At 41.8% G+C, this 14,357-nt stretch overlaps 1 protein-coding gene across 1 annotated transcript; it reads right to left on the bottom strand.

Moving 5' to 3' along the window:
* Positions 1 to 346: 346 nt before the first annotated feature.
* Positions 347 to 13,801, bottom strand: vtg3 (vitellogenin 3, phosvitinless). The gene is made up of 28 exons (XM_069679450.1): positions 13,762 to 13,801; positions 13,468 to 13,488; positions 13,218 to 13,369; positions 11,907 to 12,158; positions 11,658 to 11,819; positions 11,413 to 11,561; positions 11,165 to 11,315; positions 10,503 to 10,660; positions 9,065 to 9,230; positions 8,852 to 8,977; positions 8,548 to 8,766; positions 7,873 to 8,090; positions 7,679 to 7,776; positions 7,475 to 7,599; positions 7,291 to 7,392; positions 7,089 to 7,208; positions 6,758 to 6,947; positions 6,550 to 6,637; positions 5,608 to 5,793; positions 5,309 to 5,447; positions 5,055 to 5,223; positions 3,115 to 3,224; positions 2,937 to 3,023; positions 2,590 to 2,796; positions 1,130 to 1,275; positions 806 to 944; positions 594 to 706; positions 347 to 413 (listed from the first exon to the last, which is right to left on the bottom strand). Exons 1-27 carry the CDS (start codon positions 13,799 to 13,801, stop codon positions 599 to 601), a joined length of 3,828 nt encoding a protein of 1,275 aa, XP_069535551.1. The 3' UTR covers positions 347 to 413; positions 594 to 598.
* Positions 13,802 to 14,357: the final 556 nt, after the last annotated feature.

Raw genomic sequence — 14,357 nt, 5'->3', positions numbered from 1 at the left:
ACACGTATATTAAAACTTGTTGAGGGAAAATAAAGCAAAAAAACCCCAGTTTGCTCTGCATTATAATGACGGGAAACAGATTTATTAGATTTTGGATGAACAAAGGATTTATACTGACAGAATCAGCACAAAAAAAACTTGTTTTTGGTAAATCCAGCATTATGAAGATACAATATTTTGGATCATGAGCATGAATTTACACAATGTGTCTTCAAAAGAGGCCGTTCAAATATTAACATGCTTTGAAATGAATAAATCAGGACCTTTTCGGGTTATTTCCAAGCGGGTGACATCTGACGGATTAGTGATGCATCTTTTATGATCCTCACTTTCATCATGGTGCTGAGGTTTGGGTTGCAGTGCTATCACTGCGAAACGAGGCATCTGGCTCCCATCTGGCCTTTGTTGTCTTTCTGTGGCACAAAACATATTTTAGACAACAAGGGAAAAATGGCACAGCTTGTTTTTGCTCATCTGCTTTGTATAGAAGCCTTTTAAAACAATCCAATGCCACACAAGCAAAACCACACAAGCCACTGGAAATTAGAGTGAGAATTTAATTTAGCTTAATCAGACCGGTTTCTGCAGCTCACATGTTTTATGCATGTCCAAAGCTGTCTATTGTTGAGTTTCTGATGTCTTGTTGCAACTCCTGGAAGCTGGCAGTTGGCAGAGGAAACGGAAGAGCCTGGCGGTAGACTGTGTACTAATGACAGGACAGAAGAAACATCCATGTAAACACAGCAGTCAAGACTTGTCCTATACAATGCAAGATTTAGAAGTTTAGCATAAAAATGTCACATACCTCAGGGAATTTAATCTTCACATCGACACTGTCTGCTGAGGCGGCAACAACTGATGCAGAAACCTCCTGCTTGGCATTTCTCTCATGTTGCTGGGAGAAGCCGAGGAGGAAAGCCATGCCTGGGACGTAGCTCTCAATCCTGGGGTGAAAAAGAGTAGAAAGCTCCTTTCACAACACATGCCAGAATGTGTCACATTTTGTAAACACAGAAAATGTTCCCACAATGCTTTGTCAGGCAAAGTAAGCTGCTTCAAAATGTTAAGTCATCTTTCACTATCTCATCCTTCTTGATTCAAACTGCATCTGTATGCCACTGAGGCTCACCTTCTGCCGATCTCCGCCATGGTTTCGGGGACCCTGGTCCAGTGTACTTCGGCCTTGAGCGTTGGTTTGGAACCAGGCAGGTGTGCGGTTACACTTCTCATTGACATTTCATAGGACTGACATTCAGCTCCCCATCTGATGTGGGCCTGGATCAAACACAACAGATCAATCATGAGGGGAAGACACCAACAGAAGCCTTGGTATGCAGTAAATTTGTGCAAAATAAGAAATACCCTAAAGAGATTTTTTTTATCTAGAAGGCTGTATATCAACCTAGCCTGGTGCCAGAATTGTCAAAACATTTGTGGTACATGATCTTCTTTGCTGCCTATTTTTTATTATACATTTTAAATTAATTTACATAGAATTCATTTCTACTCCTCAAACCTGGAAGGTTTTTCTCCCATTGGTGCAGAGTAGGGCTGCACAATTAATCAAATATTAATCCCAATCAAGATTTCAGGCTTCCCACGATTAAATAATTGATCGACGGCGATATTGCTGTTCAAATTGCGTGCTCCGCCCGTAGAAAACTCTGCTTCATATCAAATCAAGCGCCTCCTACACTAACAACCGCTGCCCCAGGGGGCGAAGGACAGGTTTTGGCTTCACTTTTGGGGGCGCTGGCATGTCATCTCACGAGCGACTATCTTGCAGCGGCAGTTTAGAGTGGAAGAGCAAACAGAGGCTGGTGTTTCGGTTCAACGAGTGACCAGGTTAAGTGGCCACTTTCAGCCGAATGCGTCTGTGGTTGTCGTAGTCACAGAAAGAGATATCGAAACACTGGTCCCCCGAAAGTGATATTATGCAAGAAAAAATAAACAAAGAGTTCATGAAACCTGTGTCTGCGCCATAAAGCAACTCGTTCAACCAGCTGGAAAAAAAAACAGCACAAAGTGCATCATGATGAGTGAATGAAGGCCAAGAGGAATAACGTCACTACTCCCCGTCCTTGTCCAGGGTCAAGTCAGACATCCATAATAGTGATGCCGTACTGCGCAACACTCTATCCACCCAACTCCCAAAGACACACTGAAACTACCAGTGCAATTTGCAGTGCATTTTAAGATTCACTAAAAGAAAAAGAACCCAGTCAAGTCTGAGTTTAATGCAAAATTTATACATGAGCCGGCGTGCAGCACAAAATGGAGCTGAATGTGTTGATTTGTTTATTTAAATGTGAAAGAACAATAAAAAATGACATATAATCATGATTTAAAATCGTGATCTTAATATTGATCAAAATTATCATGATTATCATTTTGCTCATAATCGTGCAGAGTGGAAAAAGCTTTGAACAACTTTAAGTCGATGGGGCGAATTTGTGTTCACCAGCAAGTCTGCATCTCCTTCAAGAAGTGCAAAATGTTGTTTTGGACCTTTTTTATTTTCTTTTTATAAGTGCACATAAATATAAAAATAAATATCCCAACTGCCCTTCCTGCCTGTTTTTGATCTACCTTTGCCTCAGCATGGGCGTGTATGATGGTGTCGATGCACATCTTCCAGTTGGTGTCTTCTCCGACCTGGGACATGATCAGCTGCATGTTCTGTATGTTTGCCTCGGGCGTGTAGTAGATGGATGCATCATAACCGTCGGGCTTCTGGTCGCCACTTATGGCAAAGGCTTTAATGTTGAACATAGCTTGCGGTGTTGAGTCCCAGGCCTATTGAATGAGGAACAAAGCAGTCCATAACACTGGTTGTGTGCATCAGGTCCAACATGTGCAGATACTGATTATTCTATGTGACTTTTGGAAGGCTTTTTTTGCAGTGAGTCACTCTCTGCGCAGAATGTTTAGCATACTTGCATTACGCTGTCCTGATTGCCACTATGAGACCCTCTGGCGCTCGAGGCTGAGTCAGAGGACAGACCTACTCGCTGGGTGGCTTCCTGTAAACACAATTAAGCAACAGGATAATGTGAATGGATAAAACAGCTGAGCAGGATCGGAGATAATAACATTGCGAGGGAAGCCAAATACCTTGGAAAGCCTCCTCAGAGTCTCAAGTAGTTGGCGAACGCTCTCTGGATGTCTGCTCGGGCCGGCGTTAACCTCAAAGTGGATTCTGTCAACAGCTTTGATTGCCTGGACTAATGAACGTGCACCGGATAGGTTAGCAATAAGTTGAGACAAAATATATAGAGGCCGACAAAACAGCATGAACACCCACAATCTAATAGGATCTAATCATTGCTTTGCTTTGCGGAGTCAATACAAAATGAAAACTGTTAAATCCAGAAAATGTGTTTTTTGCTGACCTCCCGGGTTTAACTTGCTGCAGTGATGTAAAAGTGTTCTGCAGGATGTGTCCGTACGGGATTTCAATTTAGGACGGACCAAAGTAATTTTGGCAGCGCCTGTTAGTTTCAGAAGTTAATACTGTTTGCCTTCCTTTGAGGGTTTCCCTCTGGTAGTCTTGCTAAAGCAGAAATGAATTATATCATGCTGTGGAAGGCAGCTAGTGCTTCTGGTTGATTTTGACACTTTAAGCAAAACTGACATAGCTAATTGTTTACTATATTTTACACGCAGCACACACAGCTATATGCCCAGATCCTGTGATACTGACAGTATCCTGTTCATTGTTTTTTACTGTGGATCTTGTAGACTTATAAATCATACGTTCAGAAAACCGTTATTTTGATTGTATTTAAGGAAATACAATCTTGTTTAATGATCAGGAAGGGTTGTCATTCATTTAAATTGATTGCAGGGAGGGAGGGGGACACGCTGGCTGAGCTAAAATGACAAGAGACAGAGCGCTGCACAGCGCTGTCAGTTCTTAAAATTCTCTTAACAGAAATAAAATATAAAGATATGCTTTCATAACCAGGGGTGGGACAAAATATGGATGCCGCAATATAGCGTCGTCCTGAGCAGTGCGATTAAATTGATGATGCCAAATAAACAAATATTTACAAGTAAATGGGGCTTTCCCTGCAATTTGGACTCACGATTTCACTACTTCATGACTGGCCGTGGCGATTGTGAAGTGAATGGAGGTAACGTGAACGGAAATTAATTGCCTGAAGAATATCAATTATTGCAGAATCGCTGTATCGTGATATTATCGTTATAATGGGCCATGGGAGTTACCCTGCGATTCCCACCCCTATTCATAACAATATGGAGACCATCAGGTATGGAATATTCAGCTTCCCCTTTTGCTTTTCCAACATTTATTCTAGGTACTTCTAGTCTCAAGAGGAAACAGTGACTACATTTGCATTCTTTAATGACTGTGCCCATGCCACAGTCATGTGGGATGGGCGAGCTGTAAAACAATGCCACTCCTGGTGCAACAAGGCACACTCTGACCACATCTAGTCAGAGATGCAACAGATTTGAAAGTTAAATCAGAGTCAGCCTGTTGTTACTCTAAGAAATAAAAGCAGCATAACTGATAAGGTAAAAGTGCAACATTTTCCTGTTTTGTTGCAGCCTGGTCAAAAAGAATTCATACAGTCTGCAGGTTCAGGCAATAACTGCAGTCAGCAAACCTTATTTAAGGGCCAGGCCTTCACAGCCAGCAGCTCAATATTATGACTCGATGATATAATAAACAAGATCAGAGTTATAATGTCAAAATTGCTGCAAAATGGATTTTGTCAACAGTGGTATCCAGCACAGACAGTTATTTCCTCCTGAAGCAGTATGAGTGGACCTGTCTGCTGGCGTCGAGCCACTGATAAATTGTTGTAATGCTGGCTGACAGCAGCAACTGTAGCCGCAGTGTTTGAAAATTGGGCAATAAAGTAACACAAAGTGGTGCGTCTCATGCAAATTCAGCAGCGTGCATGTAGTTGTGTGCCTAAACTGCTAAATATTTGTTACATCCTTGAGGCCATATTTAGGTTAGTGATCTTGTCTTGGAGTGCGCAGTGCTTAATGGTGTTTATGTGTGGGATTGTCGTGCATACCTGGGGCTACTTTTATTGCCATGTAGGTGTATCCAAGGAAGTAGTAGAGGGGGTACTCCTCATGGTAATACTCTCTCTTTATCTCAGATTCCATACAGAGACCGGTTCCATAGATGTTACTCTCAGCACACTTTTTGACTCTTGGATGCCAGGTGTTTGGGGTCATGACCTGTAAGATTAAAAAAAAAAGCCACAAATTTTAATATAAGTTAAGTTCCGTAAAACAGGAGTCTTTTAAAGGGTGTTGACTTTACCTGATCTGACTCAGGCCTCACGACTGCGGGGTCCATTCTGACAACTTCATTGTTTGAGTCAACAGCGTTGGGCATTATTGGCGTCATCTTAGCCAAAGCTAGCTCCTCAATGTTTCTGGAGACTGCGTACACATTAGAGCTGTTGGTTGGCAAGAAAAATAAGAATGCATTGTGGGTAACCTGCAGAACACATGTTGCTGTTGGCTTGTCTCGGTATCTTCAACTTTAATTAAGATACTTAGTTCATCAGTTTTTGAGTCAATAGATACATAGTGATGTCCTTTAGCGCTAAAACATACCTGATGGAAAAGAGTTCAAAGTCTTTCTTGCATGGAGTGAAATCGAGTTCAAACTTCTTTTCTCTGATGTTGATCTTGGCAGAAAAATTCCACGGGATGGCAAGAGGAATTTTGCTCTTCAACTCAGTACCACACTGGAACAGCTCTGTGTTGATGCCATAGAAAACCCAGAAGTCCTTTGTCAAACTATATAAGAAGAGGTGAGTTACAGATAGAATGTAAAGGCAAATTTGCTCTTATTATACTGTATGAATGTAGCATAAAGGATGGTTAGCTTCTTAAGATATTTTTTCTTGATACTGGTGATTAATTTCATTAAAGACCTTAGCCTTGTAAACATCTCCATGTGGTGTTTTTCATTTGCTACAAGACATATCAGGGACAACATCAGCAGTCATCTCCATGGCTGGGCCTGTCTGCTTTTAAACTGCAGTGTACCAAGGACAGGCTGAACAACACGTTTTCAGATTGGCAGGTTAGAGACGTCCCAAACCTAAGGAGCCAATCCTGTTAATGGACAGGGTGACGCTACGCATATCATTATGTAGAACCCATGGCAACCACCCCGGCGATGCGCAAGCCAGCTGTAACCATCATCTTATTTTTTGCAAACTCACTACTGACGACTAACGTTAACGTTACTGCTACTAATTACCACAGTTCAAGCTCACTTAGTTTCAACAAGTTGCTACTAAACAACGGCAGAGATCTGTTTTGTTTTTGGCTGTAATTTTCGAAAGAAGAAACGTAGTGCATAGTGGGCGGGGACTATGCAGATTTGGGAACTCTTAATGAGGGAGAATGAGGAGATGCCTTGGGAGGATATTCACAAGGTAATTAAACACATCAGACACAATTTATTATTTCAAGCAGAGCATTTTATGTGCCTTAAAAAATGACTGGAGATAGTCTTTTAAATGAAATGATTCTCAAATACTTTACCCGACAAATCCATCTGTCTCCAGTGAAATTTCTGAATTCAGCAGCTGTCCGAGACGTTCAGTTGGTGGTGGGTTAGCAGTGGCCTTGACTTAACAAAAAAAAAACTTTAATAATGGTTTACATCAAATAAAAATATTGTTTTAGTCATCGTTCAATACGTATGTGATTTGTAAGCCGTTGCCGTGTGCTGTAGGATTTGACTCCTCACCATTTACAGTGATCCCATTGAGGACTTCATAGTATTTGCTGATCTCCAGTGGGAGACCCAGGGTGGTAGCCTGGAAGTAGCGAACCTCAAAGACCAAGAAAGGCTTTGTCCAATGCCATGACACTCCCCTTTGTAGATTCTCGATCACAGCCCACAGAGGACTGTCTTTCCCCGCAAAAGGACTGACAGCCTGCGAGAAGGATCAGAGGAGAGCGCCATTTAACGGGCTTTGTACTCTACATGAAAATATGGTCCTTTTCTGTTGACTGAACTGGCTCAGACATAAAGGGATCATCCTTAGCGGATTTTTTGTGTTCATAGATTCTCTCACCCCGATGATGTCCCGAATGACCTCTTTGTTGATATCTGCAAAGAACCACTCTTGTCCAGAGGCGCGTGTGTAGGCAGACATGATGGGCTTATCATTGGGCAGGATTTCCCAGTTCTGAAGCTGAAAATGACACATCAAAAAGGTCAACCGCACAATTCACCTGACACATGATTGTACAGTTAGGCCTCAGTTATAAACTCACCACATTTAAAACGGCCTGGAAGTCATCGAAACTAAGATCTCCAGTGAAACCAGGGATGCCGGTGCCAAACAGCTCCCTAAGTCCTTCAGCATGGATCCCAAACTTCAGCATGAAAAGAGAAGATGATTACTATTCATGGTTTAGAAGACAATGAGCGTTTTAATGCTAATGTAGCATACTGTACCTCCAGCAGCTGCAGAATTCTCCCAATGAAAAAGAATTTCCCTTTCATGATGAGTTCAGTGGGAAAGGTGTTTGTTGCACTTCTGAGCATGAGGATTTCAGCGGCTGTGCCGATGAGGAAATCGTCTGCACTGGGAAAATATCAAAGAGTCATTAGATGGCTGCAGAGAATTCAAAGAATCAAAGAATGTGTGTTGGAGCGTACCGTTAAACCAGTCCATGCGCAAACCTTTGCTGTAGTGATAGCTGAGACGGCCAAACTTAGGAGCCAGGATTTTCGCAGCGACACTGCAGGCAGTTGAGCTAAAGTAGAAAAAATAATAAAAGATGTTTGAATCTTAAAAATTGGGAATTTTACTAAAAAAAATGCAACTTATACAACTGCAATGTTTTGCTCACAGGAAGTGGTTCTCCGGAGTAGTGGATCTGGCAAAGCTTCTCAAGTAGGAGTATGCAAAGCTAACGACATGGAGGTCTTTTTCCTCCTGTAGATGTGCAGTCACCGTGGACACCAGAGCCATGGATGGCTTAGTGTCAAACAGGATTACGAAGGCCAGCATGCGTATCTCAGTGGGAAGGTCCTTTTCTAGGAACAGGGTCATGGTGATGTCTTGGACCTGAAAACACAAGAATTAAAACGATAGCAAAGTCAACCACACACTGCTGAGCGCATGTCTGCTTAGTTCGAACACAGTCTCTATTATTTTCTGAGGCGATGATGAACTTTAAAAAGGAAGATTGCTGTAAATGTCTAGATATAAACACAGAGAGGATTATGTTCCTTCACCATGTAAAGATAACATGACAATAGCATGAATCAGACGTGCCATTTTCACACTGTTGTTGAGAATTATTCTTCTGCATCGCAGCAGAAAATTAAATCCTCGAGTAGTCGTCTTTTTCCTGCAAATGAATTATCTGAATATGACCTTATCAAATAATGGCTGTGGAGCACACAGTATGCAATTACCATAAATATGTCTGATATAAAAACATAATACATATCTATGATAAAGGATACAGCTGTACTAAGCTGTCTTTGTTCCTGCATGTTGTATATCGTAGTGGTCTTACACTGTGAGGGTCCCTGGCAGCGATGAGTCTCATAGACTGCACGGCGGCACTCAGCACACGAGGCGGCAGATCCACAGGTGTGGCGGCAACTCCGGGCAGGAAGCGCATGATGGTTTTAATGCTGCTTGGGTGACCTGCGTTCCCCAGAGCTTTCAGAGAGAGGACCATGTTTGCTTCATTGCCAGTCCTCAGACTCTCTGTTGCCAGGTCCAGCAGAGGCTAAAAGAGATGTTAAACACATATGCAGTCAGGTTTATTGACAACGTTATACTGTGGGAAGTGATTTATTCATCTGTTTGCTTACCTGAACAGCAGATACTGGACAAGGTGTGTAATAGTTACAGTGCTTGTACACCAGAGAGCCGTAGGTGAGCACCACAGTGTGCCACACATAGATATTGGTTTTACAAAAGGGCATGGTCAGGAACATCTGTTCAAGAGACAGAGTCTGTGTAACATGATCTGGAGAGAAGCTTTTTCATCAATCTTAAATATTCTACCTATTTCATTAACCTACTTTAGCCATCTCAACCAGTTCAGGAATAGCCTGGAGATGGTTAATAGACACCACAAGGGTTTCCAAAGCTTCACGCGCAGACAAGTCTCTGGCCTCGAACCTGCTTTCCAGGAACTTCAGGACCCTGGCGTCGCTGACCTCAACGATCATGTCCAAAAACCAACGTCTAAATGAGCAAAAGAGACGAGTAAATTGATTAATCAAGCAATACTTTAGATAAGGATTATCCTTCGAATAAATCAAGAAGCTAAGCGTGTGAAGGAAGAGTTCCGATGTCACGTTTAATTGCACTTGTACAGGATGACTGCCTTAATCTTAATGAGCAGGGAAAGCAGTCTTTCAGTCATCACCTGTCTGTCATCGTGCCTCACAGGATAATAAATCATTCATCAGTGGTAATATTCCAGACTAAATCCTTCCCAGACTAAGTGGGAGGATATTCTTCAATTAGCTATTCAGTTGAGTGGATCAGTGTCAGATTTAAAAGATAGCCTTGGACTACTTTGTTCACAGTCTCATAATACTGTAATGAACAGCTTGGTTTAAGGACATGTGTGAAAGATTTTCACTTTCATATCTAACTGTTAATCATAACCTGAAAGTGGGTGCATTACAAGGGACACTAAAACCTCTGTTATTAGTGAAAAACACTTCTGATGCAAGAGTATTACACCAACGAACCACCCAACCAACACAGTTCGGGTTTTTCCGCGCTGTACAAGGTTAATACTTAACAAACTGCAAATTACAATTTAACATGCTCACTGTGTATTATTTACTTAAAACACATTTTTATCAAGCCACTGATACGTCCATTTGTGGGACATTTGGCAAGTCAGTTTTAAGGCCCCTAACAAACATGGTGTGGCAGCTAATATATCTGCTTTTAGGGAGTAAGGATAACTTTAAATTAAAGCTGGGTTAAGTTAAGTTCTAAACTTTACTTTCAATCTAATCTATGTCATATTTGTACTCAAAAGAACTTGCTGAAGACCCCCTTTTTTCCAGCCATCCATTATTTATACCGCTTATCCTGTTCAGGGTAACGGCGGGGCTGGAGCTTATCCCAGCTGTCATTGGGCGAGAGGCGGGGTACACCCTTGACTGATCGCCAGTCAATCACAGGACTGACACATGGAGACAGACTACCTTTTAATGCTTACTCACACCTACAGGCAATTTAGAGTCACCAATAAACCTAACAGACATGTCTTTGACTGTAGGAGGAAGCGAGAGTACCTCATGCATGCACAGGAAGAACACTTCGTCTGAAGTGGGATTTGACCTAGGAACCTTCTAGTTGTGAGGCGACAGCGCTAACCACTGCACCACCGTGCAGCCCAGCCCCCTTTATTCCCACTTTATTATACATAATTGGCCTGATACTGAGATGGGATCCCATCCTTACCTCAACACTGTGTAATAACCAAGAACTCACCTGTGCTCTGCATTTCCTGCAAACTGCTTCCACATTGCTTCTAACCCTTCGTAATCTGTCACTCGCAGAAGTTGATACAGCTTTATGGCATCCTCGGTTGTTGCACTGTCGATGTCGTATTTATTAGCTTCAGCCATTTTCTTGACCAACTCAATAGCCTGTAAAAGGGAACAGAGAGTACAGGCTTTGAAAAATCCATCCACCCATCTGTACCCAATTATCCTGTTTAGGTTCGCAGGGGGGCTGGAGCCTATCCCAGCTGTCATCGGGCGAGAGGCGGGGTACGCCCTGGACTGATCGCCAGTCAATCAGAGGGCTGAAACACAGACACAGACAACCTTTCACGCTCACAGTCACACCTATGGGCAATTTAGAGTCACCAATGAACCTAACGAGCATGTCTTTGGAGGGTGGGAGGAAGCTGGAGTACCGGGAGAATGCACACATACACGTGGAGAACATTCAAACTCCACACAGAAAGGCTCACCATGCAATAATATACATTATATAATATACTGTTATTGAAATTGATTGCATGTTATTGTTTCTTTCTATTTCTATATTTATTTTCATTCAGCTTAGCGTACAAAGCTTCCTGCTCCTTTCTGTGAAGATTTCTTCAAAAATATGAATTGAATGCAGCAGCAGAATATGATAATCACCTTTGGCACTGGGTCCTCCAGGTTCTGCATCATAATGGGGACATCAGTTTCTGCATCGACAAACTTGTAAACAAGGTTGCCCTTGCTTTCCATCGGCCCGAACGTGAGGGCGCTGGCTGTGTCGCTCACCCCCAGCAGCACCATTTCCTTCCTGCAGGAGAAGTTTATTTACAGCGGCCAATTTGTGTGGCAGACAGGTATTGTGAATGAGCGGGCATAATGTGCAGATATTTCCTTCCTTTCCTTACGTCGCTTGCATCTTGAAACTGCCGCCCTTCACGTTGAAGGGACTGAAGTGCTGTTGCTCCAGGCCCTGAGCCCTGGTGATGAGGCCTCCCTCTGCTGTGGGTTTCACTGTGTAAACATATCTCACTGTTGAAATGATAGATTCCCCTCTCTGGATCGGAGGACACACAAACAGAAATAGCACTGACTTTGGTTTGTTTAATTTTTAATTGTGTAATCAGTTGCGTCTGCTGTGAGATTTACAGACCTGTTTGGCGACTTTGTCCAGCACAGCAGTAGCCATTCCCCTGTAGATGGCTGCTTTCTCCCTGCAGTCATTAAGATCCACAACCTGAGTGATGATCATGTCCTTTGTTTCCGTGTTTTCTTCAATAGCGTAGTTGCTCTGACACTTGCCATGGATGCCAATCTACAGACAAAATTAAACACATTTCAGTTACATTTCCTGTTAAATTACCATTGATGGCGAGAGATACGCTTTTCAGCAGCGACTTACCTCCTCAAGCTCGTAAACCTTCTGAGTGGTCTTCACAGTGACCTGGAAGAAACCCAGTATCCCTCTCACAATGTTGACGATCGTGTCAGAGATCTCAGCAGAGGCGCGGATGTCACCAACGTGTCCACCAGCGTAGTCAAACATGAAGGGTTTGACGAGCTGGGCGGCAATACGCTGGGTAAGCTTCGGGGAGGCAGTGAAGCCGTTTTTCCCCGGAAAGCCGTTGAACTCATCGAAGGCCAAATCTGACACCTTTAAAGCAGAGATGGACATAACCTTTTTTTATTACCCATGTGCCACATTTATAAGTATTTCATAGATTCAACATGAATTATTTTTCAATGTCTGCTCAAATATGTCAAACACGGACTAAAAAATTGACAGGAACTGATGTTTGTCTGCTGAAATTTCAGCATCATGATGCAGATTTGTAAAAAGTAAAAAGGAAGCTTTGTCAGGTCTGTCCTCAAGAGGAGAAGAAAACTACTTTTAAAATGCTCGTTTGTTGAACGGAGGTCGGTACCATTATAAGTCGGGAAGTCTGAACGCTGAACAGCTTTTGTGACACCGCTTCAGGGAACTTATCTCATGTTGAATTTTAGATCTAGAACAGATTGTTAGCTGTTAGCATGCAGATGTCTGTTTATAGAGATTAATAAGAAGCTAAATCATCATCAGATGACCGCTGATGGGAGCCGGGATGTCATTGTGTTACGTTCCGCCTGCTATTGCTCTCCACAGGGACTGTTTTTCCTGCATACGCCACAGCCTGCTGATATGTGATTGGTCATTATTACTCTGACTACAAGGGTACTACAAACGGAAACCAGAACACTTGCCCTCACAGGGATCCACGTCCCTGTAAATAGAGATGAGTTTATGACTAAAAGATGACAAAAAGGAAGGCTACTAGATGATGAAAATACAGCCGATGTTTTGAGAAACGTTTAAAATGCAAACATTTATAATAAAAAAATCTCTGAAATGATTTTTATGCACTTTCAGTAAAACTCTCAAAAGTTTAAACTTGATAGGTGGTTTAAAGACTGCAGCATATGTCACATGATGAACAGATCTTTAGAGGCTTCAAGAGCCCGTACAGCCTTTCAACAGATGTTTATTAAATTGAGATCCAAATAATTAATGATACATGAATAAATGATAAATGACAAATGATGTGCGGTAACTGCATACTTGATTTATGATGAATATGAAATTAACAACACGTCACTGTTCATGCTGCACTTCTCAGTTTAAGTATTTCTTATATATTCTAAGGGAGTATGTATTACACTGTAGTGTCACTCTTACCTGAAGGATGAATGTCTGTGCAGACACACCAGAGATCTTGACCTTGCAAGAAATTCTTGCACCAGACTCTGCGAGGTTCGGCATGCCGAGTCCAAAATTCACCGTTCCCTCATATTTATACTCGTAGGCTTTCTTAGGGTCCAGGCCGAGAACTGGAATATTTTTCCCAACATGAGGTGTAATTCTGACTTTATAGCAGGTTTTAAAAAAGACAATTTTGACATTTGTATTGATGATAAAAAATACTCACCATAATGGACACTTTGACACGCTAAAAGAATGAATTCAAACATAGTGTCAGCATTAGAACTGCACTAAATATATCAACACATTTAATTTCAAATCTACAACACTCTATAATCAAAGGGACAGCATGTTAGAGTCAGAAAAAATACACAAGAATACACCTCTATTAAAAACAATCTGATCTGTGGCTTAAGTAGCATATTACAAAAGGATTTCCTGAATCATTTTAAAAGTCACTCTTTTTTTGTATTAATGTCCAAATTGTAAAAATAATATTAATGGATCAATGTGAACTTACTGGCCAAGGCCACAAGGCAACAGAGGAGGATCCCACGCATGGTGAAACCGAGGACTGAAAGCAAATATTTCAGATTTGTTCTTTATATACCTACGTGGGTTTTAAACAGGGAAATGAGCCTTGCGAGCAGGACAGAGGTCTGGTGTTCACATCTGACTGATTTAAAGCAAACACGAGCTGTCTGCACTAGAGCCACGTTGACCTGTGACATTGTCACAGTGACATCATTAACATATGAAAGATAACAGTCTCTAGGATCATGGGGAAAATGCACGAGTGGTTGTGACAGTTCTTTAAAATGCCTGTAAACAACTAACATTTTTGGATAGAGCATAGAAAATGAGATTAAGAGACCACAGTCTTTAAACATGCAAGTCAAGTAAGAAATTCATGTTGTGCTTTTTCCGACATAAACATAGCACGGAAAACATGCACATCACTTTGCATAAATGTTAAAGTAACAGCCTAATGTTGTAAACATGTTTTTCACAGCTGAATGCAGGGATAAACCCGGTGGGATTCACATCTATTCCCTTAGTGAAAACAAGCCTCATGGAGTAAAGGAAAAGAAGGATGCAGTCTAGTTAATTCCTTTA

Source organism: Semicossyphus pulcher, unplaced genomic scaffold, assembly GCF_022749685.1.
Source record: "Semicossyphus pulcher isolate SPU_LCO1_2020_fin unplaced genomic scaffold, fSemPul1.0.p SCAF_4, whole genome shotgun sequence".
Classification (NCBI taxonomy): Eukaryota; Metazoa; Chordata; class Actinopteri; order Labriformes; family Labridae; genus Semicossyphus; species Semicossyphus pulcher.
The sequence above is the reverse complement of the archived record's forward strand: the minus strand, read 5'-3'. Positions and strand labels throughout refer to the sequence as shown.

What these genes read in the sequence shown, in the direction of transcription:
- vtg3 (XM_069679450.1), bottom strand. Translation starts at nt 13,801, where the DNA reads ATGCGTGGGATCCTCCTCTGTTGCCTTGTGGCCTTGGCCA. An exon ending in GAATTCTGCAGCTGCTGGAG is followed by an intron (nt 7,393 to 7,474) that starts GTACAGTATGCT and finishes TTCATGCTGAAG; the next exon opens with TTTGGGATCCATGCTGAAGG. An exon ending in CTCTGAGGAGGCTTTCCAAG is followed by an intron (nt 3,024 to 3,114) that starts GTATTTGGCTTC and finishes TTGTGTTTACAG; the next exon opens with GAAGCCACCCAGCGAGTAGG.